The sequence below is a fragment of the Mandrillus leucophaeus genome, unplaced genomic scaffold (assembly GCF_000951045.1).
Source record: "Mandrillus leucophaeus isolate KB7577 unplaced genomic scaffold, Mleu.le_1.0 Scaffold57, whole genome shotgun sequence".
NCBI lineage: Eukaryota > Metazoa > Chordata > Mammalia > Primates > Cercopithecidae > Mandrillus > Mandrillus leucophaeus.
In genome coordinates, this window is record NW_012106141.1 from 662,204 (window position 1) to 688,003 (window position 25,800).

At 38.5% G+C, this 25,800-nt stretch overlaps 1 protein-coding gene across 1 annotated transcript in view; it reads left to right on the forward strand.

Moving 5' to 3' along the window:
- CADPS (Ca++-dependent secretion activator) overlaps positions 1 to 25,800 on the forward strand; it is a 507,398-nt gene that overhangs the window by 365,275 nt on the left and 116,323 nt on the right. The window contains exons 14-18 of the mRNA XM_011998424.1: positions 3,213 to 3,400; positions 17,985 to 18,086; positions 19,585 to 19,648; positions 20,047 to 20,170; positions 23,455 to 23,472. Coding sequence (XP_011853814.1) covers positions 3,213 to 3,400; positions 17,985 to 18,086; positions 19,585 to 19,648; positions 20,047 to 20,170; positions 23,455 to 23,472 — 496 coding nt within the window. The remainder of the gene's footprint in view (positions 1 to 3,212; positions 3,401 to 17,984; positions 18,087 to 19,584; positions 19,649 to 20,046; positions 20,171 to 23,454; positions 23,473 to 25,800) is intronic.

A 25,800-nucleotide genomic window follows, 5' to 3' on the forward strand; every position in this document is an offset into this window, starting at 1 on the left:
GACTGAGCGGGAGGAAGTTATCAGTAGAAACAGATCCAATTCCCCAGCCTCCCTATCTTAGCTTCCCCCTTTTCAGCTGCTACATGAGAAATATTCCCAAGAGGGTAATCGAGTTTGGCACCTGCTTGTGGAGAACTTGTAAAAATTGCCTCAGTAGCTTAGAGTTTAAGATGCCCTTCCCTCCCCATCCCAGATCTGGTAATTCTATCTCATTAAATGAATGTATTCTCTTTGTGTATTTTCTTAAAGGTTAAAATGATTTGTAAATAAACTTTATTTTTCATAAGCTAAATTGATTTGGGTTTGTTTGTTTGGATGGCTTTTTTTTTTTTTTTTCTTCACAATATTCACAGCATTTTTTCACCCTTTGAGGGAATTTTTTATGGTGCTTTAGTTATTTGGAAATTCAGCTATCTATCCAGCAGGAGTATCAATATTTCCTGAAATCCTATTTTAAAGCTAGATTTAAATGATTTAAATGATTTAAATTCAAGGGAGTGCTATTATATCTTTATTGGATTTCTGAAGATACATTTTTGGCTTTAAACTATCAAATTCAAAAGCCTAAAAAAAGACCCAATTTACTTCCTTCTCAAGCCATAAATTGTTATTTCATTCTTAAAAGTAAATGCTATTAATCCCACTTTATAGATGAGAAAGATGAGGGAAAATGATGAAATGTCTTTATATAGAGGAAAATTCTCATCCCTGATTCTAAACACTGAAGTTGAGAAATATATGTCTATATAATATTTATACTACTTAATAACTAAGGTTAACATATTACTGATACTAATACGTAAAATGACAATCTCTTTCTTTTTTCTAATTTTTAAATTTCTCTATTTTTTGTACCAAAAGCCAAGATATAAAAAAATGTAGATAAAATAGTCTTAAAAACAGAAACAGAATTATGTGGAATAATTTATTAATCTGTATCTCATGAAAGATTCATTGATTATCTCAGGTTTAGAATTCCTTCATCAAAAGAATCTGAACTTTGCCAAATTGGACGAGACTCCGTCTCAAAGACTTTAAAAAAAAAAAAAAAAAAAAAGTAAAAAGCTTACCTTGCATTGCAAGGCAATTTTTCTCAAATGTGCTTTGTACAATTATGTGATTGTTCACATAATTATAAATGGCATTCATGAAACTTGTAAGAATATGCCTTTGAACTTAAATCATTCCCTTTTATATGTAATTACTATTCCCTTAAGGAATTTTTTTGAGGTATATTATTTTCAAGACTTTTTCACATTATCATTTTTTAAAACAATTTTCTTTGAGATTCACTGTGAAGGAGAGTTTATAAATGCTCTCTTAAAAAATTAAACCAGAAATGAAATATTAAAACTTGCTTTCCATTAGTTACTTATAGGCTTAAAATTATGGTCCAGAATCTAAAATTAATTATGAATGCATAAAATAGCTTCCTTCCTTGTTTGTATACCTGTATATATTAGTCATTATCCCAAAATTTCAGAAAATAACAGAAATTAAAAAGGACCTTATCTCCTGCCTCTATATATTCCATTTTCTCATTATTACAATCTTTTTTTCAGTTAGTTTTGGAGACCGACCAGCAGGGATACATAAATTTTTCTGTGTCTTCGACTGAGTTCCTAATTGATATTTCTTCAACTCTTTTCAAAGCAGCTATTTTGGCATCTACAAAAGACTTGGTGTCATCTGAGTCGTAGAAAATATATTTTAATCTTTCACAGCAGTGTTGTTTCTAAGATTTAGCATTTGGGGTAGCAGATGGAGTGGCAAAGAAGTTGCCTATAGGGGCAGCCCACTGCCTCGACTACTCTCCGCCCTCTGCAGTAACTTATAATTTGAAATAGGAAAGATGCCGTCTTTCGTTGGATGCATCACTGAGCTGCATGTTGTCAATTGAAGATTCCCAGATCCCTAATACAAGATTAGAGTGTTGCAAAGGCCTCTCTCGCTGTACTTCTGTGGCCTCTACCTGCTCCCTAGTCACTTTCTGTTTTTGCCTTTTCTCTCCCAAGATGGAGCAGTATTCAATGGATGACTCAGAGAAGACCCTCCAAGTAAAATTAAGTTTATATTTAAAATAGCCCCAAATTTCCAGCTTACAAAGTACCACCTAAATTGGTTTATTTCTTTCTTTGAACAGACACTGAAACCAGAAAACACGATTTTATTTCAGGCTCTGCTCAAGGGTGACCTTGAGTGGCAACTCACTTGGCCTTTCTGAGCACCTGTTTTCTTAAGTGCATAATGGGGCTAGCAATTTGCATACCATCATGCCACCAAACCTGCTCTAAATTGGAGATCTGAATTCCCATTCTCTTGTGTAGCAGAGTTTGGACTGGTCCCATAGCAAGCAGTAAATAATAAGAATACAAACAATTATCAGAAGAGAAAATAAAACTGTAAACCAGACACAAGAAGTTCCTCTCAGTTTAGTGGAATTACATCTGATTCACAACTTGAAAACTAAGTCATGCTGTTCTCTTTGGAGAGTTGTGTTATTACCTTCATTTAAAAATTTTAAAAACACTCCTTCCAAATTGAAAGGATTTATGAAGTCCTGGCATGTATGTAGACCAACCCTAAAATTTCTTCATGCTCTAGAGTAGAGAAAACAAGAAGACTTGGAATAAGACAGAGCTGGATTTGAGTCCTGCCTCTGTTTTGTATTATCTTTGTGAGTCACTTAACCACCAGGGTTTCCATTTTCTTGTCTGTAAAATAAACCTTCTCTGTCTACCTTACAGAGTTGCTATAGGGCTCAACTGAAAGTTCTCTGTTAAGTGTAAAGCTCTATATGAATGTAGAACATTAATGTTATGATTTCCTCTTACCAGTAGCCACGACTTTGCCACATCCCCACCCCAATACTCCTTTAACGTGTATGGTTCAGTGTTTGAGCAGTAGGTGAGACTCTGTTTCTGAAACCAAGCTGTCTGCTAATCCAGCTCCATCACTCACTGGGAAATTTTATGCCCTCCTGAACTCGATCTTTCCATCTTTACAACAGGGATAACAGAATGTACCTCATAGGTCCATTATGAGGACTAAACCACAATGTGCTGTGCATAGTGGTTGGCACATAATAGGCAATCAAGGAGTGTTAGCTCTGGCTATTTTTCAGTCCCCTTCTCTAGCCACTCCCAACTCTAGCAGCTCTCCAGAAAACAACCTGTATTTAAAAGAAAGTCTCTCCTTTATTCTTTATATAGGGCTGGTTCAGTCCTGGCCAGGTGTTTGTACTAGACGAGTATTGCGCCCGAAATGGAGTCCGAGGGTGTCACCGACATCTCTGCTACCTCAGAGACTTGCTTGAACGGGCAGAAAATGGCGCCATGATCGACCCCACCCTTCTTCACTACAGCTTTGCCTTCTGTGCATCCCATGTCCATGGGAACAGGTAAGTGTGTGTTCGTGTGTCTAGAGGTGATCCTTAAGAAATGGTACTGGCAATGGTTTATGGCTAGTCTTGCTTTTAGGATCTGCCTGTCCTCATTCCTTCAGTAGTATGTGCACACGTACACACACACACACACACACCCACAAAGGGCACTAACTTTCTTCTCCTTTCAAGAAACTTAAAATAAATTGCAAGCAGGGCTTTCTAGCGCAAGCTCGGAAGTTAGACCAATCTAGGTTCAAATCATAGTTCTTCCATTTACTAGCAATAACCTGGTTGGTAATTAAACCCTTTGTGCCACGGTTTTCTCATCTGTAAAATGGGATGATTGTATACCCCTGGGGTTGTTGAGAGAAAGCAAGTACATATAAAGGGCTCAGTATAGTGCCTGAAACATGGCAAAAACAATAAATATGTGCCTTTGTTTTTGTTATTTATTTCATAATTGCTTAATGATTATGTCCTTAGTGTCAGTCACTCTGATACATAGTTAGTATGTGTGGTGAGTAAAAGCCAGACATCAAACAAGGGCAGAGTTACATTCAGATTGGTGCTCTGACTCTGAGGAAAGGGAATAAAATTCCATGACAAAATTTAATAAAGAAACATGACTCAGATGGAATGGCAAGATGGCAAGGAGGACCTCCCTGAGGAAGTGATGCTGGAGCTGAGAACTAAAGCATGTGTAGGAGTTGAGTGGTTCCAGGCAAAAGGAACAGCATGTACAAATGTCCTGCAGAAGGAGGAAGCCAAGTACATTTCCAGAGCTGAAGCAAGCTAGGTGAAGCTGGAAGGCAAAGATGATGACAGCACTTTTAATTTAGCCATAGAGCCTGGAAGAACTTTTGAGATCACAGTCTAATCAACCCCCTCATTTTGTAGGTTTTATATACAAGCCCAGAACCTCAAGTCTCCTGACTCTGTACTAAGTACTCTCTTCCTTTAGACCTTGCCCAGCTGCTGGAGGAAAAGATCCATGTTCTGAATAATGCAAAGCAGCAAATAATTTAAGAACATTGCCATTTGGCTCTGGAGACATGGAATAAATTTCCACACTGCCACAGCCAGTTTACTATCTCAATGTATGTAGCCTTGCATTAGTATAAAGACAAGCCTATATTATCCCAAAGCTCCCCAACCAACAGCCAGTGAAGCCACACCCAGGAAACACTAGGTGGCTTCAGAAACCCAGCCTCAGATGCAAAAGTCGCTGCTCTGGAGAAATCCACATGTGGGAGAATCCAAAATTGACTACATTTATTTTAAATCAGAACTGTGTCAGTCATCTTCATCTTTCCAAGCTATGCAACTAAAATCTCTGTAGAATTTTTTCTGTGCTTTTCCTCCTTCTAGCACTGGTATATTTTTATGAAATGCAACTTCAACATTTAGAGCTAGATAACAATAGCATTGTAGGTTTGAATATTTAACAGGCAACAAGGTTATCATCACCTCCCATTGTTATAAGGTTTGCTAGCCCAGCACGTGACCTTTTATTTGCATAAAAGATACTCATGAAAACTCTGATACCTGGGGGGTATCTGTGCATAATTCTGCTTTTTATAAATATGTACACTTTGATGACTATCTGTTACAGCCTCTTGGACTGAATTTTTTAAAGAGAGAGAGAGAGAGAAGTTGCATTATATTCTCTGGGTTGTCACACTGTATTCTACATATGTTACTGAATAAGAAAGTGTTATAAAATAATGAAGTGTTTTTGTAAACTCCCTGGTAAACATCATCATGAATTATGATACACATTGTCTGGATTTCATATTGTAAGACTGCCACTTGATTCACAGTTAGGTTTATACATCTTGTCATGGAAACAGTTTTGGATATCTTATTTTCTTTTCAGTTCTGATTTTCCTTATGCAAGTTTGCATCTTTTTTTCTTATTATTTTAGTTTGAATGCATTTGCGCCTGCTTTTTCATGCACCCTTCTTTTTCTTTCTTTTGTTTGTGCATGTGCGCGTGCTCTTGATTCTCCTATGGCTGGCCACACTCTGTGCATGCCTCATGCGACCACCCCCTCTCCAAAGTCAACAAATGCATGTGTACCTTAGTGGGCTGCCACGAAATGCAGACCCTGAAGGGAGCAAAACTCCCTCCCCACCTGAACCAGAGGCTAAAAAAGATACCAAAAAGGAATCCAAAAAAAGAAAAGATTCCAAAACCCAGGCAAATCAAGAGCCGAAAAGGTAAGAAGTTACGTGTGTATTGGCTTGTGTTTGTGATATCTTTACCCTTTCCCCAAGCCTCCATCCATGCCATCACTTCCACTTTTGCAAGCTTTGAGTATTCCTAAAGTCTCTCTTTCTTTAAGCATTTTCAAAGGTGCAATTAAAAAAAAAAATTCTAGCAATGGGCAAAAATACCATGTATTGGGACTAAATTTGAGTCAGGTGTTCAGCAACTTTTAAAATATGTTTATATTGAAAAGACTAATTGAGCAATATGTAAACAGAATTCTAAGTCAGATTGCTTTTTTAGTGGCATCCAGTTAGGGGCCTGGTACCTTACCAAGTCATTCATAATAAGCAACCCATGCTTTATCATTTTGAAATTATGTTTAGGGAGCAAAAAAAAATGGATTGGCATAAGATAGGCCTATGCATTTATAGTAGTGCCATCATTTTCAGCAAATACCCATTAGTTCTACATTCATCTCATAAAAAGAAATTCATCTCAAATAATGATTTATAATAATGGCACAAGATAAATTCTATTACCAAATTAATGCTTCTCAGTAGAATCACTTAAATACTGAGATCATCTTTAAGGCACTTTTAAGTTCAAAAATTTTGTTTATCCTGTCCTGTTTCCTATGTCCTTTCTTTGTGGGTTTATAAATTGGCAAATTGGTGAAAATTTTTCCCTTTTAAACTAGGTTTGCTAATTATTTCCAATTTTATTCTGTGTCCTTCTTCACCTTTTATACCCTCACCCAAAATTAACACTGACAATTTAGAGTTTTTTGTTGTAGTTTTAGAACTGATGACTCTGATCCTGGCATTGCCAAGCTACCCAAAATTCTCAAGCGTGTATGCTGTATGCTTCATCATTATAAATTTATTCACTGAATATTTCTAAGTCCTGAAATGTATACAGTTCACTTGTTGACAGGCCAAATGAAAATGCAAACTTTTGCTTTCTAGAGAATGTGGCAGGCTGTCAGTCACTATATGCGGGTCCAATAGGGAAGGTCAAAGAAAACCCTGATTCCATGGGGCCATCCATCTCCTTCACCACAATATTTAAGGATAGAGGTGAAATGCAGTTTCTGATTGTGTTTCACTGTAAAAGTTAGATCGCAAGGCAACAGTAACTTGCAGTTAGGAAGAAAGTGCTTGCAGAATGTTGTAGGTGCCTGAAGGTCAGGTCTGACACAATGACAAGGCTTCAGAGAGGAAGCCTTCCTGGCTGCTGTCCAAGGTGCTGCTTTTGGAAGGCTCAACATCCAAGGGAAGCAGAGAACAAATGGCCACTGTTAAAAGGCACACTTGCTTGAACCTGATCTATTTCTCAGGCCACGAAAAGATAACCAAAATGATCTTGACCGGTCCTATTGAGGCTTATGTGTGTGTTTCAGAATCTGTGTTTGCATTGCATTTTTTTAATAAAGAAGATATCATAATATTAAGTAGCAGTTGTGTAATATTCTACAATTTACAAAGTGCTTTCAGACATTTGCTGTAAAATGTTCAGATTAGCTATTTTTATATCCATTTTGCAGATGATGATAAAGTCAAACATCTGTAAATTTAAGTGGCAAACCTAGATGTTCTAAGTCCAAAGCTCTTTCCTTTCACACTATATCAGGACTGTACTTATATGCTGAAGACCTGAATGTTAGAGCCTATTCTGCATAAATCTGGGAGTATCAGATCCTGTTTCTGTGCCTCAGTTTTCTCATTTCTGTAAAATGAGCAGACTGAATCATAGTATCTGAAATATCCCTTTAACCTCTAAAATTATCTTCTATGGATTACAATAGCAAATGAAATAGTCCATCGTCAGGTTTCATAAATAAAAGTGTTTTCAAAGGTGCAATTTAAACAATCATAAATAAAGTTTAATTAAAATAAGGAAAATCACTACCATTTAATAATTACTTGCTATATTCCAGGCACTAAGTGAAGTGCTGTTGATATATGGTATCTCATTTTATCCTTATTACATTCATATGAGATAAGTATCGTTATTACCCTCACCCAATAGATGAGGGCTTGTGGCTCACATAAATTCAGCCACTTGCCTGAAGCTCATAACAAATAGCTGTCTGAGCCTGATTCAAACATGGATTCTGACTTTGGCGCTTGCATTTGTAACTACTCTACCTTCCCACCTGTCCAAGATTAGCTCTTGTATATGGTGTGAGATGCCAAACCCAGCCATTCGATATTTGTTTCAACATTTCCAGGTGAGATACTACAGCAGTCATCTGAATTAAAGAGAAGCCTGAAGATGGCCAGAATTAACATGGCCTACCTGGAGATTTTAGCTCTGTGGAGAAAACCAGAGTTTATCTGGAGTTTTATACCACCTAAGGGGAGAGTCTCCTTTGAACACTAATTAATCGCCTTTGGGATTGGGGAAACCACATTCCAAACCTTTCACCAGCATGACCAGCATTTGGATGTGGAGATGTTATCTATTCTTTGTTCCAGATTTAAAAGGAATTAATGGCCGGGCGCAGTGGCTCATGCCTGTAATCCCAGCACTTTGGGAGACCAAGGCGGGTGGATCATGAGATCAGGAGATCGAGACCATCCTGGCTAACATGGTGAAACCCCATCTCTACTAAAAATACAAAAAATATGCCAGACATGGTGGCGGGTGCCTGTAGTCCCAGCTACTTTGGAGGCAGAGGCAGGAGAATGGCATGAACCCGGGAGGCGGAGCTTGCAGTGAGCCAAGATCGCACCACTGCACTCCAGCCTGGGCGACTGAGCAAGACTCCATCTCAAAAAAAAAAAAAAAAAGGGAATTCATGACTCATGAAAGCAATGGCCCTTTAACTGCCTTTAACAGAATAGAGCCCATTCTCACTGAGATCTCACAACCAGATTCAGATTAGGTAAAAAGATGTTTTTTCCTTATTATTAACTCAGCATTTCCACAGACAGAGGCAGAACCTCGCCCTGCTGCAGCTGGAAATCATTAATGACCACTGAGGTGGCAGTGACCAAGTTTCTCCCTTCTGTTCTGGAAGCTTGTGCACCATCTCTATGAAAAACTGGGTTCTATGAATCACAGTTACTGCAGTCAAGAGTAGACACATCTGGTCAATCAGGAAGATGTTTGCTGTTCATAATTTCAAACTCTGGGATATATGGAACCATCCACATGTTTGGCATTTTTTAGAATTACTGGGGGTAACCCCCCCACACACACACACTCACACACAGGACATTTGGCAATATCTGGAGATATTTTTGATTGCCACATCTGGGGAGGAGTGGTACCATTTTCATCTAGTAAGTAGAGGCTAGGGATATTATTAAACATCCTATAACGTGCAGGAGAGACTCCTGAAAACAAAGCCAAAAATGTTAATAGTGCCAAGGTCAAGAAACCCTGTTTTAAACCAAACTCCCTGGTAATGAGCTGAATTTTTCTGTTACATGGATTTGTTGTTTCTTTTACACAAGGTTTACCCTGTGTCTAAAAGCATAACAGGTACCACCACTGATTTTCAATTTGTACAGTGGTTCTCACACTTTAGTGTGCACATAAATCATGAGGGGATTTGATAAAATGCAGAGTACTAGGTCCCATCCTCAAATAATTTCTTTTGGCAAGTCTTAAATGGAGCTGGGAATCTGCACTTTTAATAACCCCTCTCTGCCATGATTCTAAAGCATTTGGTCTTTAGATCACACATACTTAGAATTTTGGTTGTCAAACTAGGCTGCCCACTAGAATCACTTGGAGAGGCTAAAAATGCTAATGTCTGGGCTCCACCTGCAGACATTAATTAATCTGGAAAGTGGCCCAAACATCGTGAGTTAAAAATCTCAAGTAATTCAAATATGTAGCAAAGTTTAAGACCCACTGATTGAGAGAACATTAGTTTGAACTAACTCTTTAAAACTGAACCCATTTTCTGAAAAGAGAGACGGAAGAAAAAGGAAAATGTGAGTATGTTCAGCTGGTTGCATTTGGCGATCATGAAATCCACAGATGTAAATTGCTACGTCTTCTAATTTTTAAATCAGCTTCTAAGGTTGCAGTACTTAATTCTCACCATAATATTTTTAGTATTCTTTCTAGATGACATTTAGATTAGCATCACTTTGGTCACTATCCCACAGTGACAAGGCAATCAAACAGCTCTGATGATTGCAAGTTGCGTCAATGTTCCTTGGATCCCTTTATTATTGGGATTGGAAATTTTTCTCATTTACATTATTATTTAACATTTCTTGAATGCCAGTGCTGCTCTTCACATATGGCCTGTGTAGAAAGTACATTGTATCAGCAATTAACAAATCTATAATGCCAACCGCCCCAATCCAAAGTAAGCTGCATAGATTAATGAGTAAAGCAGATGTAAGATGGCATGAATCTTAAAAATCTCTGAAAGTGTGCTCTAAAGATTTCTTTTGGGAGATGTATTTGGAGCCAAGATGCTGCCCATGTTCCGAGACCACGTGATCCCTTGTAGGTTAAGATTTGAGTAAATAAACAATCGAATGGAACTCACTTTTCTCCTGTTGCTCTGCTAGGATTCCTAAGTAAGTGGTTTCATCCTCCCAGTTGCCCAAGATAGAACCTCAAGAGCCATCCTTGACTTCTCTTTCTCCCTAGTATGTCACAACAATTCAATTTCTATATCCTGACAACGCCCTTAAGTATCTCTCAAGTACATCCATTTCTTCCTCTCTTCAATGTCACTACCATAGTTTAAGTCTCTATATTCTCTCCCCTGGACCACAATGATTGCTTTATTGACTGTGCCCTTGCCTCCAATGTTGGGCGGCCCTTTCAATTCATATCACATAATGATTCCTTTTATTTCTTTTTGGTGAATGCCTTCCTAGTAGCAAATGAGTAACACATTTTTTTCTTTCACTCTAACTCCCTCCTCTCTCTTTCTCATACCCATGCGCACCCACACACACACACACAACGACATTATGTCTGGTGCTTCTCAGCTCTTCTTCCCACAAAGATAAGGGCAAAAACTGTGTAGTGGGGATAGCTCTGTTTTATTGACCTCTGCATATAGCACTTTATATAGCAGGCAGGCATGGATGCAGCATAACAAACACCCCCACATTCTTGGTCTCATGTTACACACTGACCACAAGGATTATTGCACTTGTGAACATGAGCATGTCGCTAGCTGGCCTTCCAATTCTGAGCAAGGCCTTGCACATGGCTGAGTCATGCTCTCTAAATTCTAAGGAGCCAGCTTTACTTAATAGGAAGTACTTGGAAGAGAAAGTGGGAAAAATTTTCAAACAAATTTCAAGTATAAGTAGGCATCCCAGATGTCCAAGGAGAAATTCTCTTTGGAACTTGTCTCCTTTTAACCCACGTGACTCTCTTCCTGACTTTCCCCATGAGAACAGCAGATTTTCCTATCGAGACAAGAAATCTTGTGAAATATGCTAAATTACCTCTTCCATTGGTACAATCTTTCTGGCCCATAACAAACCATCAAATAATGTGTTTTTTCCTTTTAAAATTCCAACAATGTGTCTTTATCCCATGGTCATTGAATTAACTGGTACAAAAACATATTTTTGGATGTCACACCCCTTTTAGAGTGGATGTGATATCAAAAAGTCACACATACTACTGGTCTGACCACTCAGAATTGTGTATATAATGTCTTCAGAATGGAATCTAAAGATTAATTGTCTATATTTGTCTAGAAATAAAGAAACACATTTCTTATTCCTCAACGGGAAAAATCTATGTAGTGCCAATTTTTTAAATTGGTCCTCTTGGGGGTAAAATGCATGCTTTCCTGCATTTTATACAATTTCTCTAATCATCTGTTGTGTTCTTGCTTCATTCAATACCTGGACTGAGCCTGAGCCACTTTGACTAATGTCCTTGTGCCCATAGCATCCATATTCTTTGTGATTGTTCAGTAGAGAGAGACTTCTCAACTACTTTCATCCTTTAATAGAGTTAATGACACCTTCTGATACTGTTGGGTTATAACCACATATTTAGAAGAACTGTAAATAAGTCAAGACAGTCCTCACTGGTATATTTTTGCCCCTTCCAAGCCTGGTTTTGAAATTAACTAATAGCCCCAAGAAGCTACAATGCACACTTGTAATATTGTAGAAATTGCTTATTGTTGCTTCCTATCTTATTCTTTGTGATACAAACACTTTGATATATTTGTTTTAGCAGCATGTCTGAGCCCCAGGGCATCAGGGCATAATTAGAAAAGGGCATGTGCTGGAAGGAAAGGAGAGGAAGGGGTGAGGCTGGCTTTCATAATGAAGCAGTAACTATGGGATGTGAGAGCCCTAATTATAATTTATAATTAACATAGGATTGTACAAACCATATAGATGAGCAAGCAGGGATATCTCCTTTTGAGAAGATAATGCTTTGGTGCTATCTTGAAATTGTGGTTATTAATCACTTGAAAGAGACAAAGGAAAACGTTCCATGCGAGGATTAAATTCAAAGGTATCATTCTAAAACTAGAAGTAATAAAGAGTTAGTTTCTAGGAGAAGTCTTTTTCTTTTTAAGTCAGAGATTAAAAGAGGATGTTTAGTCTAAGTGTCCTATTCAGGGAGCACTGCAAAGAACATCTACTAAGATATTCTGTCCCTCTCTGTCCCTTTAAGCTCTCGTGTTTCTGGGCTGGAACAATTTCGTAGCAAGTAGGATTCAGTTATCATGCTTGTTTAAGGACATTTTCATGGATCCATAATGCGGTCTGCAGGCATGCATCCATTTGGAGAGAGAGAATATATCATGTTTACGGTGCCTGCACCAGCATATGTGGACATTTGCATTTGGAGATGAAAGTATATTCCCTCTTCAGCTGGAGTTTTACCCCTTGTTGGTAGTGACTGGAGCCTGAAAGCTGATTGTATGCAGAGCAGTGGACCAGACACTCTTTCCTCTTCTGTTGAATTCATACATTTTTTTTTTACACCTGGATTCTGCCCTTAATCACCAAATAGATGCAATATCAGAACATATAGATCATTGTAAGCTTTGAATTAATTTAGCATCCTGACCCTCTTGAAGAGACATCTTGCCTTTCAAAAGAAGGTTTTGTGGCCCAGCTTTTAACATAATATGGAGAACCATTCTAGCAAGATAATGAACTGCTAAGAATCTGTGTGCTCACCTGGGTGTGCAGTGACAATTTAATGACACTAAAGAGGTAAATTCATTTCACAAAACACACTGAATCTTGAATTCTTTGACTACACTGTTCACACTTAATTTCAAATATTAAAATGTTTCACATTAAAAGCTCAGTACTTAATTATATTAATCCTATAATCGATATTAATTAATAAGCTCCAGGTCAGAAGCATTTGGGAAGAAGAAAACAATTTGCATAAGCAGTCACTCAAAGGATGGGCAGCTGGGTTATGGTAGTTTCAATTTAACAACAACAAAAAAAAAACAGAAAAATACAACTCTAGATGTATTATTATTTGTGACATGGCTCAAGATGGGAGACTGTGAGGAGAGTGAAGATGACAGAACTGGTGCTAACCACTGTGACAAGAACTTGAAGAGCAGCCGACATGACATCTTTCCTATCATGCTGCCGAAAATGTCAACTTTGTGAAGGACAGTGAGAAAATGGTTTGCCGAAAACTTGAAAGGTGGATTCCGGAGATGCCCGCCGTGTCAGATGCGATATAGTCTACTGTGGCTGGAGAGACCCATTTCTGGCTCCAGTGATGGCCTGCAGGTGGGAGAGCTTCCAGTCTTCAGCACAGCTCCAAAAATGACTGCACTTGACCTGCATATTGTCTCAAGTTTGCGGGACCATGATATACAAGAAGTGGGTTGTTAGCCAGTATGCAGTTAGGTGAAACCAGAGACCAGGGGCTATGTTCACGTGCGTGTGCACACGTGTGTATGGGTTTCTAAAGCTAAGTTCAAAGGCATCGTCTATTAAAATTTGAAACATTGTGAAGGAAGGGATATGGGCTTTATTAACTTACATCAAGTTCAATATAAGTAACAAAAACTAACTCTGGATAATCTAAGCAAAGGAGAATTTATTAGGATGATGCTGGGGGCCTCAAAGACAGGGAAGGGAATGCTGGAATCAAGTCAGCTATGGAAGAGTAGAAAGCAGGACGGATGCAATGGTTCTTACTGTATGTTAGAGTAACATGGGAAACCTTAAAAATGCCAATGTCAAGCTGGGCACAGTGGCTCATGCCTGTAATGCCAGCATTTTACAAGGCTGAGGTGGGAAGATCGCTTGAGCCCAGGAGTTAGAGACCAGCCTGGGCAACATAATGAGACCTTGTGTCTGAAGAAAATAAAAACAAAATTAGCCGGATGTGGTGGCATGCTCCTGCAGTCCCAACCTCTCAGGAGGCTGCAGTAGGAGGATCGCTTGAGCTTGAGATGTCAATGCTGCAGTGAACCGAGACTGCGCCACTGCACTCCACCTTGGACTGAATGAGACCCTGTCTTGATAGATGATTGATTGATTGATTGATTGATTGATTGATAGAGCTTTGAGGATGGGACCGTTCACAATTCTAATTAACAGACGAGATCAAAAACTACTGACCTGTAAGGACAGTCTGGTCAAGGCACAGCTGCTGGAACACGCAAATTCCATCTGTTTCTTCAAGCCTTGTATCATTTATTCAATGTAAAGATTCCAGAGGAGAATGTCCTGGTAGCTGAACTGAGGCCATAGTCCACCTTAGATATGGAGTGGCTGTGAAAGGGAGAGGCTGGCCTCTAGGAAGCCCTTCAGCATTAATAGTAGGGGAAGGGCAGCTTGATTTACCCTCACACGAGAGTGGTCAGAATGTGGCTGAGGCCACTCCTCCAAATCCAGGGCTTAGAAAGTGGCAATGGATGCTAAGGAGCCTGAAAGCAAGAAGACCAGAATATTCACGGTCAGGACACAAGAGGGTGAGAGAGTCAGGCTTCTAGATAGGTGTTCTATGTAGAGACACATATCAGCCTGGAATTTTCTAGCTCGCAGTTTAAAATCCAGCTTCACCCCTCCTCTTCTTTCACTCTTTGTGTCTCCTTAAGTGAGTTAGTATTGAGAAAGGAAAAAGATGCAGAGCTAGTTTTATGACAGTTGTAGAATCACCCCCAAATATTTTCAGAAAGACAAAACAAAAGCATGGCGTCTGAAAGATACCAATATAGTTCTACTATTTATTTTGCAACCAGCACTACTTGGAATGGCACCTTGTAAACAATACAAATGCCACTTTTGGAAAGGATTCATAGTTAAATAATATCATGTATCTCTTGCAGAATATCTTGGGTTCCAAATCCACTCCAACCTAAGAGAAATCAGGAACCCTGAATCAAAACCCTCTCTGCCACTGGAAGAACCACCCACCTAATATTTTTTTTTTTCTCTAGAACAGTGGTTCTTAGAGTGTGGTCCTCGAACCAGCAGCACTAGCAGCACCAGAAAACTTGTTAGAAATACAAGTTCTCAAACCCCACCCCAGCTCTACTGAATCAACAACTTCAGGGGACCCACCAATCCAGGTTGTCACCAGGTGATGCTGTGGCTCACTCAAGTTTGAGAACCACTGCTCTAGAAAAAGTATCTTGTTGCTTCTGTGGAAAAACAGTGCTCTCCAAAGCACGAAACCTGAGTTTTTCAATTAATAACTCTATAGAGATCTATCCAAACCTGTATAGTTAACACTGCCGAATTATAGGGGTCAATGAACAAGAAATTGATGTTTGACAGAATTTTCTAAAACAATGAAGCAAAATCAAACGCAAAAAAGAGGATCTTTTTGCTTTTTAACTGACCTGGTTACAACCTGTAATCTTTGACAAATTGCTATTCCTGCATGTCTTTTCCTCACTTGGTAAAGCAGCATCACCTGTTACCAATACCATTTCAGAGCAATTCTGGCAGTTACAAACAAATTTACATTTTATGTCAAAATCATTCGACATCAAATTGTTTTATCACCTGCTTTTATGGGTTAACTCTGTACTTGTATCTTACAGACTTAGTCAAGTGAGTTTGTTTTATTTAAAATAGAAGTAGTCACGCTGACATGGGTGATCAAGAAGCAAATTTAAGAGACAACAACACTAATTTTTAGTTGTTTACTTTTATTGGAATAGCAAGATTAATGGTGTTCAGAAAGTAGTCCGAGGAGAGGTTATCAGGGAAGCAGAAGCTGCTATCTGATACTTTTAATAATTACAAATGGGAATCATGAGGACAAAAGGAAAAAACATAATCCAATGTTAGGTTTGTAATAATATCCCTTATAGTGAGAATTGACGGAGAAGGCCAAGCATACACTAAATGTTCAGTTTTTATCATCTCAGACACAAAGCAGAAAGCTGCCTTCTAATTGCCTAATTGCCTTAGAAGGCTTGTAGGGTAATGAATGAATGGTTTTATTCACAGAGAGATTTATCTCCTAACAATGACCACACATATCCTGGCTCTTCATGTTAAACAGTCTCCATGCTTTTTGCTGTGATATGTAAACCCTTTCTGAACTGTAAAATTATATTTAACAGCATTTTTCTCTAGGTTAATTCGCCACTAAGAAACAAAATGCTTTAAATTGCTCCATTTTTCCCCTAGTTGAGTGTGTGCATGCACATGCTAATTATATAAACAAATATGTGTTCAGTTCATTAACAAGCTGAATTTTGGTTAAAAAAATTTAAAAACCACAGCTTAAGGAAGTTGTAGATTGTAGCATATACGTGAAAAGTTACAAACAAAAGCATGATGTGTTTTGTGGAGGCCAATAAATTCATCCTGATATCTAACTGTAGATTCATGGACATTTCATGTGAAAAAATTTTGTTGTTGTTGTTAAGCATGGTAGCTTGCACCCATAATCCCAGCTACTCAAGAGGCTGAGGCAGGAGAATCACTTGAGGCCAGGAGTTCAAGGCTGCAGTGAGCTATGATCACACTGCTGCACCCCAGCCTGGACAACAGAACAAGACCCTGTCTCTTAAAAAAATGTTTAAATAAACTTTGTAAATTAACATTTGAGATTTACCAGAGAATTTGAAGACAACCTACCTGTTGTTTATCATTCTTCCTTTCTTTGGAAGAGTATGAAGAAATGGACTGAACAGGATTTTACTGTTTGGGGGTATTTTTTATAAAGTGGGGGAGAGAAAATTTTCTCATATTTCAAATAGGGTGTTTTTATTATCAAAAAAGAAGGAAAGCTGACGATTAACCCGTAACAGGAGGTACATTGCTGTCATTTGCCAAGTCTTTTGTGCAGTCAGACTGGTCTGGTATAAAGGATTTTCCCAACTTATGCTGGATCCTTGAGAAGGCCTATAAATAAGACCATTTGTTTGGTCTCAAGATGACTTGCATTTGCAAACTGAAGAATGTTCCAATAGAAGTTTTATGGTGACACACCAATCTGCAAACTGGCTCAGCCAGTAGTCAAAACAAGTCACTATGAGATCTGGGAAGCTGAAGGCTCTGAATGGGTCAGATTATCCTGCATTTAGTTTGGAACAGATAAATTTGGGCTATAAATATGTATCCTCCCTTTATATTTTCAACTTGAATGGTCCATAACAAATTAGAGGATATATGTACACACCTAAAGGTGGCACAGAACCATGAGAATACAATGATCAAACTGAAATCATTTATTTAAGCTGGAGTCCTTTTTATTACAATGAGTAACAATTTGCTACAATTGGAAAATATGTGGTTTGTTCTTCAATGAATACATGAGCACTTAAATAAATCTGAACATCTGTAGTTATAAGCAGGAAATTGAGCCATTTAAGACGTTTAACACTGGGAAAGACAAACACAGGTCACCTGATTTTTGTAGGAATTTTTGTGCGTAATTTAGGGACCCCAAACCCAAGCACCTACAATTTAGCAATATGGTAATACAATTACCTACACCTACAATTTACACCTACAATTTAGCAATATGGACCAGGTGAGTGTCTGTCCCAGGGACAGAAGAAGCTGTTAGCCACCAATTGATAATGCCAGCTGTTCCAAATTTTCAAGAAAACAGAAATCAGAATTGCATTCTCAAACTTCCCCAATTTAAAAAAATGTTGGCAACTGGTTCAAATTTCTTAAAAAGCTGTGAGCCAAACCGAACAAGTTCGGGGGCTGGACTTAACCTTCAAGCCACCAGTTTGTACATTTTACCATTTCACACGAAATGAGCTACAGCTCTGCACATGTTTCCAAAATGATAACCCAAACACAACCCATCCGCTTTGGAAGCCAGCCCTGACTAGCTGGGCTTCTCCTTAGGTCACATCGATCATTGTAGTTGTTTCTTCTAAAATGGACAGTTTCCTCCTGCTAGAGATTTGATTTGATGGTGTCAGCATATGAGGTTCCCGTCATTTCATGACATGTCTTCTTTCAGGCCTGATGGAATCGGAACTGTGACTGTTGAAGAAAAGGAACGTTTTGAAGAAATCAAAGAGAGGCTCCGAGTTCTGCTAGAAAATCAGATTACACATTTTAGGTAAGGATCTGGGGCTGGAGGGTTTTAATTAGGAGATGAGAGTGGGAAGGAAAACTAAAGGGCTTAGTTTTTCCAAAACTGTAAATCTACCAGAGGATGCATTGGATATTTTGAAATAACTGAGTAGAACAAGCAAATCAATCAGACATGGTTCCGCAATAACCAGGAAACTTCGTATTCTTAAGTTCATGTTATTTCCACTTAAAGAACAAATTCTTCCATGTTTGAGCTCACCCTGGTCATCAGTCTGTTATAAAAAGTTGAATTTGAAGCTTCCTCAAGGGTCCTGAATAAAAATAAATAAATAAAAAATCTTGTGAATCAGAGCATAGTGAACAAGGAAGGAAGGCAGTGGTACTCCTAGGAGAGTCTCCACTTTCTCCACTACCTCAGAAACAGGACTAGCTGGCTACACAGGGAAAGAATGAACCTTGGATCAACCTGGGTGGGTTGAATCTCCCCTGCATACTCAAGAGAACCAGCAGGTTCTGCGCTTGAATCTTACGCCACATAGCCCACTTCTCCCTTGGAGCAAATTAGGTGTTTTTAGTGCTGTCCTGGTGGTTCTGGACCAGAGATCCTGAAATAGCAACTGAAAAATAATAATAGCATTTCTAATGGTTCCTGTTTATTAAATACTTCCTATATACCGATACAGAACTGGAGGCTGGAGAAGTATTAACTCATGTCATAACAACTTCGTTAGTTATCATAATCCCCATTTAAACCAGGAATAAAATGAGGCTGAGAGAGGTTAAGGAACTTGCCCAGGGCAATCCAGCTGGCAAGTGGAAGAAGTGGGATGCTTATATAAGATAGTCTGGGTTTCAGTAGCCATACTAGTCTCTCTGTCCCAGGCACAGTGTTCTGAAGGACTGGTGACAACCTGAAACCAGTCACTGGAACTCGTAGTGGTACCTGACATAGTTTTTTTCTGTGGCATCAAAATCCTCCTGGATAAATCTTTATTGACCATACACTATGTGTAAAATGCATTACCAGTAGCAGAAGGTCCATAACAATAGGAAACCACAAGCAGGGAAGGACAGCTAGCAGAATCATGAATTTGCTCTAAATCCACTTTTCTATTCCATATATCGATCTTTTGGGGTCTTAAGTAAGTATATTTGAATTTCAGCCTGTTCCAACTAATACTTTTTTAATGCTGGTCTCGATAATAACATATAAGGTCACATTTGAGCTAACGAATAGTTCTCCTTCACAATAGAAATCTAAACAGAGCCTTATGTCACCACTCTGAATATTCTTTTCTGCTGCAGACATTTGCAGAGTCCCTCTTTAGTCATTATTCACACATACACATATATACATTATATACACACATATATGGTGTGAATTCAGATTAACATAACACAACGTGACAAAATAAAAAGCATTTTCCATTCCTCAGAGAGAGTTGCTATAGGAATCAAATTGCAGCATATTTCATGCTAAAATGTAATAATTTAGGCAACCTGAAGAATTTTGTCTTTTTTAGGTATTGCTTTCCATTTGGTCGACCTGAAGGTGCTTTGAAAGCTACTCTCTCACTCTTGGAAAGGGTAAGAATGAAAGTAAAAGATAGATCACGTATATATAAAAAGACATAAGCATAATTGTAACGAAATGTTTTGGTTGAATGACCTAGTTGTAATTTTTATAGGATTTGTTTACCATTCATCAAATATCAGAATAGAAGCGAGGAAACTGCCAAAACTCTTGATATTTTATCTTCAAACTCCCAAATGGGATGTACAGAAGATATGTTCCTAGCCCTTCCCTGATTAATGGGCGGCCTTTGCCAATGCTTTGCAATTCTGGTGCTTTCTCTTTAAGCATGGCTCTCAATCCGTATTAAGTCACAAAGAACTGATTTTAAACTTTCACACTTCCAAGAAGTATGGATGAGTGACACATTTGCTTGAACCTTCTTAATTATCCCTCTTTTTCCTACTTGAAGGTTTTGATGAAAGATATTGTTACCCCAGTGCCACAAGAGGAGGTGAAAACAGTCATCCGTAAATGTCTGGAACAGGCTGCGTTAGTCAACTATTCTCGGCTCTCAGAGTATGCCAAAATCGAAGGTAAGGCTCCCTTCTGCCCCCAGTTTTGAATTTAAATTTTGCTATGCCTCCCTGGGGAAGTCTTTCTCTTTTCTGAAGGGCACCCGAAAACAGTGGTCCATCTGAGTATATTAAGCTGAAACCTGGAAGCACTTGAAATGTGGAAGTTTCCTTGGCTGTGGCCAAGGAAATGAATTAAAAGACATCACAGGGGCTCAGAAAACAGCCTTTGTAAGGGAACAATATTGAAAACAGGATGTTATCAGATAACTAAGGTCCTTCTGAGAGTCTGTGTTGGCCCTAAGTGTCGGCTTTGTGGCTGATGTTTTCCTATAAAGGAATTCTCTAGAATTGCCACCTTCTTTAAACAGAGGAAAATAAAGCAGTCTGTTGTCCGCTGCTGATACCATTGGAAGCAATACAAGAATTGCAAAGAGCAAGATCAAGGTTTTGCCTCTTTCTTGCCCCTGAAAGTACCTTGTCCTTTGGTAGTGTTTCAAACTCAATGGCAGGTTAGTGCTGAGCCATCTATGATGGCTCCAGGTTGGCTTTAGATCTCATTCATTGTTGTTACACCAGACCTTAGATGCTTGTTACCACTGCCCTCTCAAGTTTTAGGGAAGTGGTCACTGATGACCCAGTAATCACCAAAGGCGCTTTGAGTAAACTCTACTTGAGAAGATATGGTTCTTTGGGATCTATTCATTCATGAAGGTATTAATCACTTTTCATTGTTACCCTGTTGGCTGCTATAGGGTGATTTGAAAGTCACACCCAACTTGACCAGTGGTGTAAGTGTATAAATGTGGAAGTTCTGTGTGCAAAACTCAATGTGTCCGCATTCTGGAATCTGATGTTCTCTCACACATGAAACATGACACCTGACTAAAACTAGCAAATGCGCATTGTCTGCCTCAAGACAACTGGGGGGAAAAGAAACTAACCAACCACCCAGACCCCATCACTTACTCTGCCAAAATCCTTGTTTCCTTAGACAATTAGGTTAAGAGTATGTCAAATTCACAGTGTTCTGTACATTACACGTCCTCCCTCTCTCAATTTTGTCTGTCTGACAATGCAAATTGTGTACCAGTGGTAATGAATTCATTGTTATGCATCCAGGGAGAAACACTTAAGAATTGGGCACCAAAAGGATGTTTATCAACTCTTGACTTGGTAATGAGTGACAAAAATAGAGGAAAAAGAGGTTGTTAAAGGACTATATTAGCAAATAATTGTTCCAGCATTTACTGTCCCAGGATGTAATGATTGGTTGTATTTGGTAAAGTCAGCCAGGTACCTAACAATTCTAGGCAAGGCCAGAGATGGGATGGGATCAAGAAACGTTCTGTTGCCATGGCTGCTGCCTCATAGGTCTTGGTCTAGCTATTACTAGTCTTTTGGTAAGATCTGCTCTCTTCTTTCAGATAAATCTATCCAAAAACAAACTTTAAGATCTGTAAGTAAAAATGCATTCATTTCCAAAGTAGATCAGCTGGTCTGTAATTTCCTTTTGTGCCTCAATTCTTCTTGGTTGTGTTAATTATCTTTTGCACTGTGACTTTTAGGTCTGGGGATTCTTTGAAGAAACCAATTCTTTTTTTTCAACTCTCTTTTCAGAGAAGTACCTCATTGCACACTACCTGCTCTCTTCTGCTTCTCTCCTTCCTTGTCCGTGATTGGCTCAGCCACTTTAATGTGACCTCTGCAAAAGTGTCTGAGACACCAATTTCAAAGCATGCTGGGATTGTTAATTCAGACAACCCAACATCCTCTGGCTGCATGTATCAGGTTTTCTTTCATGAACATAGTCCACCATAGGCTGAGACATTGCAGCCTGAAAGATATTACTAACAGACAACTTTCTTTTACAAGGCTCTGATCCTACCCGCAGAGAAGAAATCTTTCACTTTTTACATTTGAGCCCCTCTGTGAGAATTAACAGCTTAGTTATCTGAGAATTCTGGAAAGAAGTTGTAGTAATATTGCTGGAGACTATGTTTATGAAGAAATACCTCAAGAGCCTTAGATACTAAAGTCTGAAATCCTTAGTATCTTGGAGCCTTAAATCAATGAAATTTTGTTTCCCTTTACTCATGATGTTTTGGTCATTGTATTCTTGCAAACAGCTCTAAAGAGACGTGTAAAATCATGGTCACAATCTCTCTCGTGACTCACGGCATGCTGAATGGTTAATCCAGTAGATCTCCAATTTTGAAGCTCCTTTTTCTTTTATCCTGTGTTTATCCCAAAATACTCTGTGGCTATTTTCCTTTGAGCTAATGTAACGTTTTCCTCTAACCTATGACCTTTAACCTCTTTACCTCTGACCTAAGCCTCTTGCATGCCCAAATCCTCTTTTATAGGGAAAAAGAGAGAAATGTATGAGCATCCTGTCTTCTGCTTGGCCTCCCAAGTGATGGATTTAACCATTCGTGAGTACCTACCACCTCCTCACCATGCTGTCTTCACTCTTTCTGTTTTCATTATTTCAAGAAAATCCAGATCCAAACCAACTCACTCTCCTTGCTTCAAGTTTTTTAGCATTGGCTTGTCTGTTGGTTCTGTCTGTGAAACCCAGTGTGAGAAGTCCAGTCACTTTTTAGCAGCCTAAAACAGGTTAGACAATTAAGCCATTTGTTTGTGATAAACTCAGATTTGTCTGTAAGTTTTTCAGTTATTCTCTGTCTGTGACCTGAATGCATTTTTACTTTGCTTGTGTGTAACCCTAATTTGTAAAGTGCTTGTCACTGGTACACAATCAAAAGGTAGCAGCTAGGCTGGGGAGCAATGCGTTAGGTGTCAGATAAAGGACATTTGGGGCAAAATCATGCCTTCTTTTCCATGTTTAAGATGCCAAATTATTATGGGTATGAGATCACACCAGGTGGTCCATTCTTTGTAAAAATTAGATCTTATATGCCTCCTGTCTGTTCTCTATCAAGCTGGGAAGCTTTTCCTTGTTCCCTCTGGAGATTTTGACTTGTCCTTGTCCTCTAAACTTTGCCTAGAACATATGACTTAATTGTCACTTGGAGAGTTCATGTATGTTTCATAGCTTGATTTCACATTAAACTTAATTTTACTAATTTTCTATTTGTGCAGCATTTTCCACCTCTGTGAAGGAGACTTTTTTTGCTGGCCCCCAAACTTTGGGGCAGTGGGAACCCAAGGGCAACTTTTTCTTTCCAATATCATGTATCACACATAAGTGGGGGGCATTTTGGTCCACTTGCTCATTAATTCTGCATATGTGTTCTTGTTTCTCTCTCTTCTCTCCTTGTTGTGCTCTCTCTTTCAAATAGAGAATCAAAAGGATGCAGGTGAACCAATTGTATATGCATTATAAATTATCAGGACTGTTGAGTTATATTCAGTTTTTGTTTTTGTTTTTCAATAGCTCCTTAAGGTATGTACTCCCAGAGAGCCATGTGGAGTTGCAATAATACTTAAGGAGTTAATTTGTGCTGTCTAAATACATCTCATGCCCATTTGATGTTGACCTTTATAGAGCAGAATTTCTGAAAAGGCATAAGCTTTAAAGGAATAGAATTCTGGTTTGCTGCAGAGCTTCATTTCATCCTTGGTTATAGGATTCCAGTGATTTGGCCTCATGTGCATTTTTTAAAAAGTTATTTAACCAAATGAATCTTCCTCTTTGTTTTTCATTTCTTTTTTCTGTTTTCTGCCCTATTGAGAAGTTCGTGTTCTTTGATGAATGTTTATCAGCCAAGACAGAGAGAAGTTGTGTCCATGTTGTTCTTGTATGTATCGCGTGATAAAGCAGGAAGCATGGACAGGATGACCAAACAGGGGCTGTTGCTGGAAGTTTTATTAGAGGAAAGCTCTTGGAAAGTTCTGGCTTTGGAAATTTTCTTCTTGTTTGGTCCCAAAACTTCTGATCCTATTTTGAGACTAGGTCTGACTTAAAACTTTAATAAATTAGAATGCAGATCATCGTTTTTATAGTCTAAAGGGTTGTCAAAAATAACTATCAGTTAATCCAAATTAACAGTTGAGCACATTTCAAAACAATTCAGAAAGCATTCCTGAGTACATTCCAAGCATAGGGATACCGATAAGTATTTGAAGACTCATAAACCTATGTTCAAGACACATGAACCTTTCTCTCTGGTAGGAAGATATTTATTCAATCATTTATTCACTCATTCATTCATTTATTAGACAAATGGTTAGTGGGAGCCTACCCTGTAGCAGGTACAGTGTTAAAAGCCAGAGACTATGTAAACAAGAGGGAAATAGCTGTTAGCCTCATGGAGTATGTGTGCAAATGGGTGTATATATGTAAATAAGTATATTGCAAAGCCTATTGGTAGAGTTATGTGTAAGAGGGATGGGGCATTGTCAGAAAACCATGGAAGTCTTCAAGAGGTGGTAAGGATTGAACTGCATCTTGAGAGATGAATTAGAATAAACGAAGGGGAGCTAGGATTGGGAATGGAAAGTCATCCTACATCAAGATAGTAATATGTGCAAATATGTAAAACCAGATAGCTAATAAAAAATAATGAATGCTTATTTAATGCATATCGTGTTCCAGGTATGATTCTAAGCATATTATTAACTTATTTCTCCTCAAAAGCCCTTATAAGAGGGAACTATTATTACTCCCATTGTACAGATGAGCAAACGGAGGCACAGAACTTAAAAAACACACATCCAGAAGTATAAGTGGAGTAGCTGGAATCTGAGCCCAGACAGAAGCCACCCTTTTAACTACTCTGTAATTAATTCAACATAGCTGCAAAACAGAGTGAAATGATGATAGTAGTGGGTGGGTGCTGATGATGGCAAGGTAGGCAGGGACAGGACTTCAAAGGTCTTTCTATGCCATAATAATGCTGAGTTCAGACTGTATCTCGTGGTTCAAAATTTCTTAACTTGAAAATCATGCCAACTTTTGCATGCATATGGATTTTTTCAGAGGAAAGATTCCACAGGTCTCAACTGCAAAGGTGATGAAGAGTCACTGAAGGCTGTTTATGCAAAGGGATAGGTTGGTGGTTTACACTGCAGAAAAATCACACTAGCAGGAATTAAGAGAAAGGACTGAAGAGAGGGAATAGGGTAGAATTGGACTTAAAAGTTAAGGTTAAAGCAGAGATGGGTTTGAAGCTTGGTATAGTGAAGTTTTTTCTAAGTATATCAGGTCTCAATTGCAATCATAATCATAATTACTTCTTCCCTGGCCTTTAAATTTTTTCTTTCATACCCCTTCCCTCCCCTTTCAATTTTCTTAATGAGAATAGAGCACAAATTCATGGATAGGTCTGCATAACCAACTGTATGGAGGTGGTAGGGCACCACCGGAGTTACACATGCAAATTGTGGGGAGGTGGATAGAATACTGGGGACTGAAATATGGACAGCTGCTGAGTCCTTTAGTCAGACTATGCTTTAAGAATCTACAGGGCTATGCAGATGGCATTTTGGTGGACTTATGCTTTATGTCTGGTGGCATTATTAGAAATTAAATGTTCAATTTAATTACAGTACCTCCAAAAAAAGATGCAAAAGCCTGCTAGTCTATGAAAGAAAAGCTGTGACTCCTGCAAATGAATTCTATTATTTTAAATACATTTCCATTTAAACCGTCACACATTCTGAACCAGAAAGCTCTGAGAAAGTCT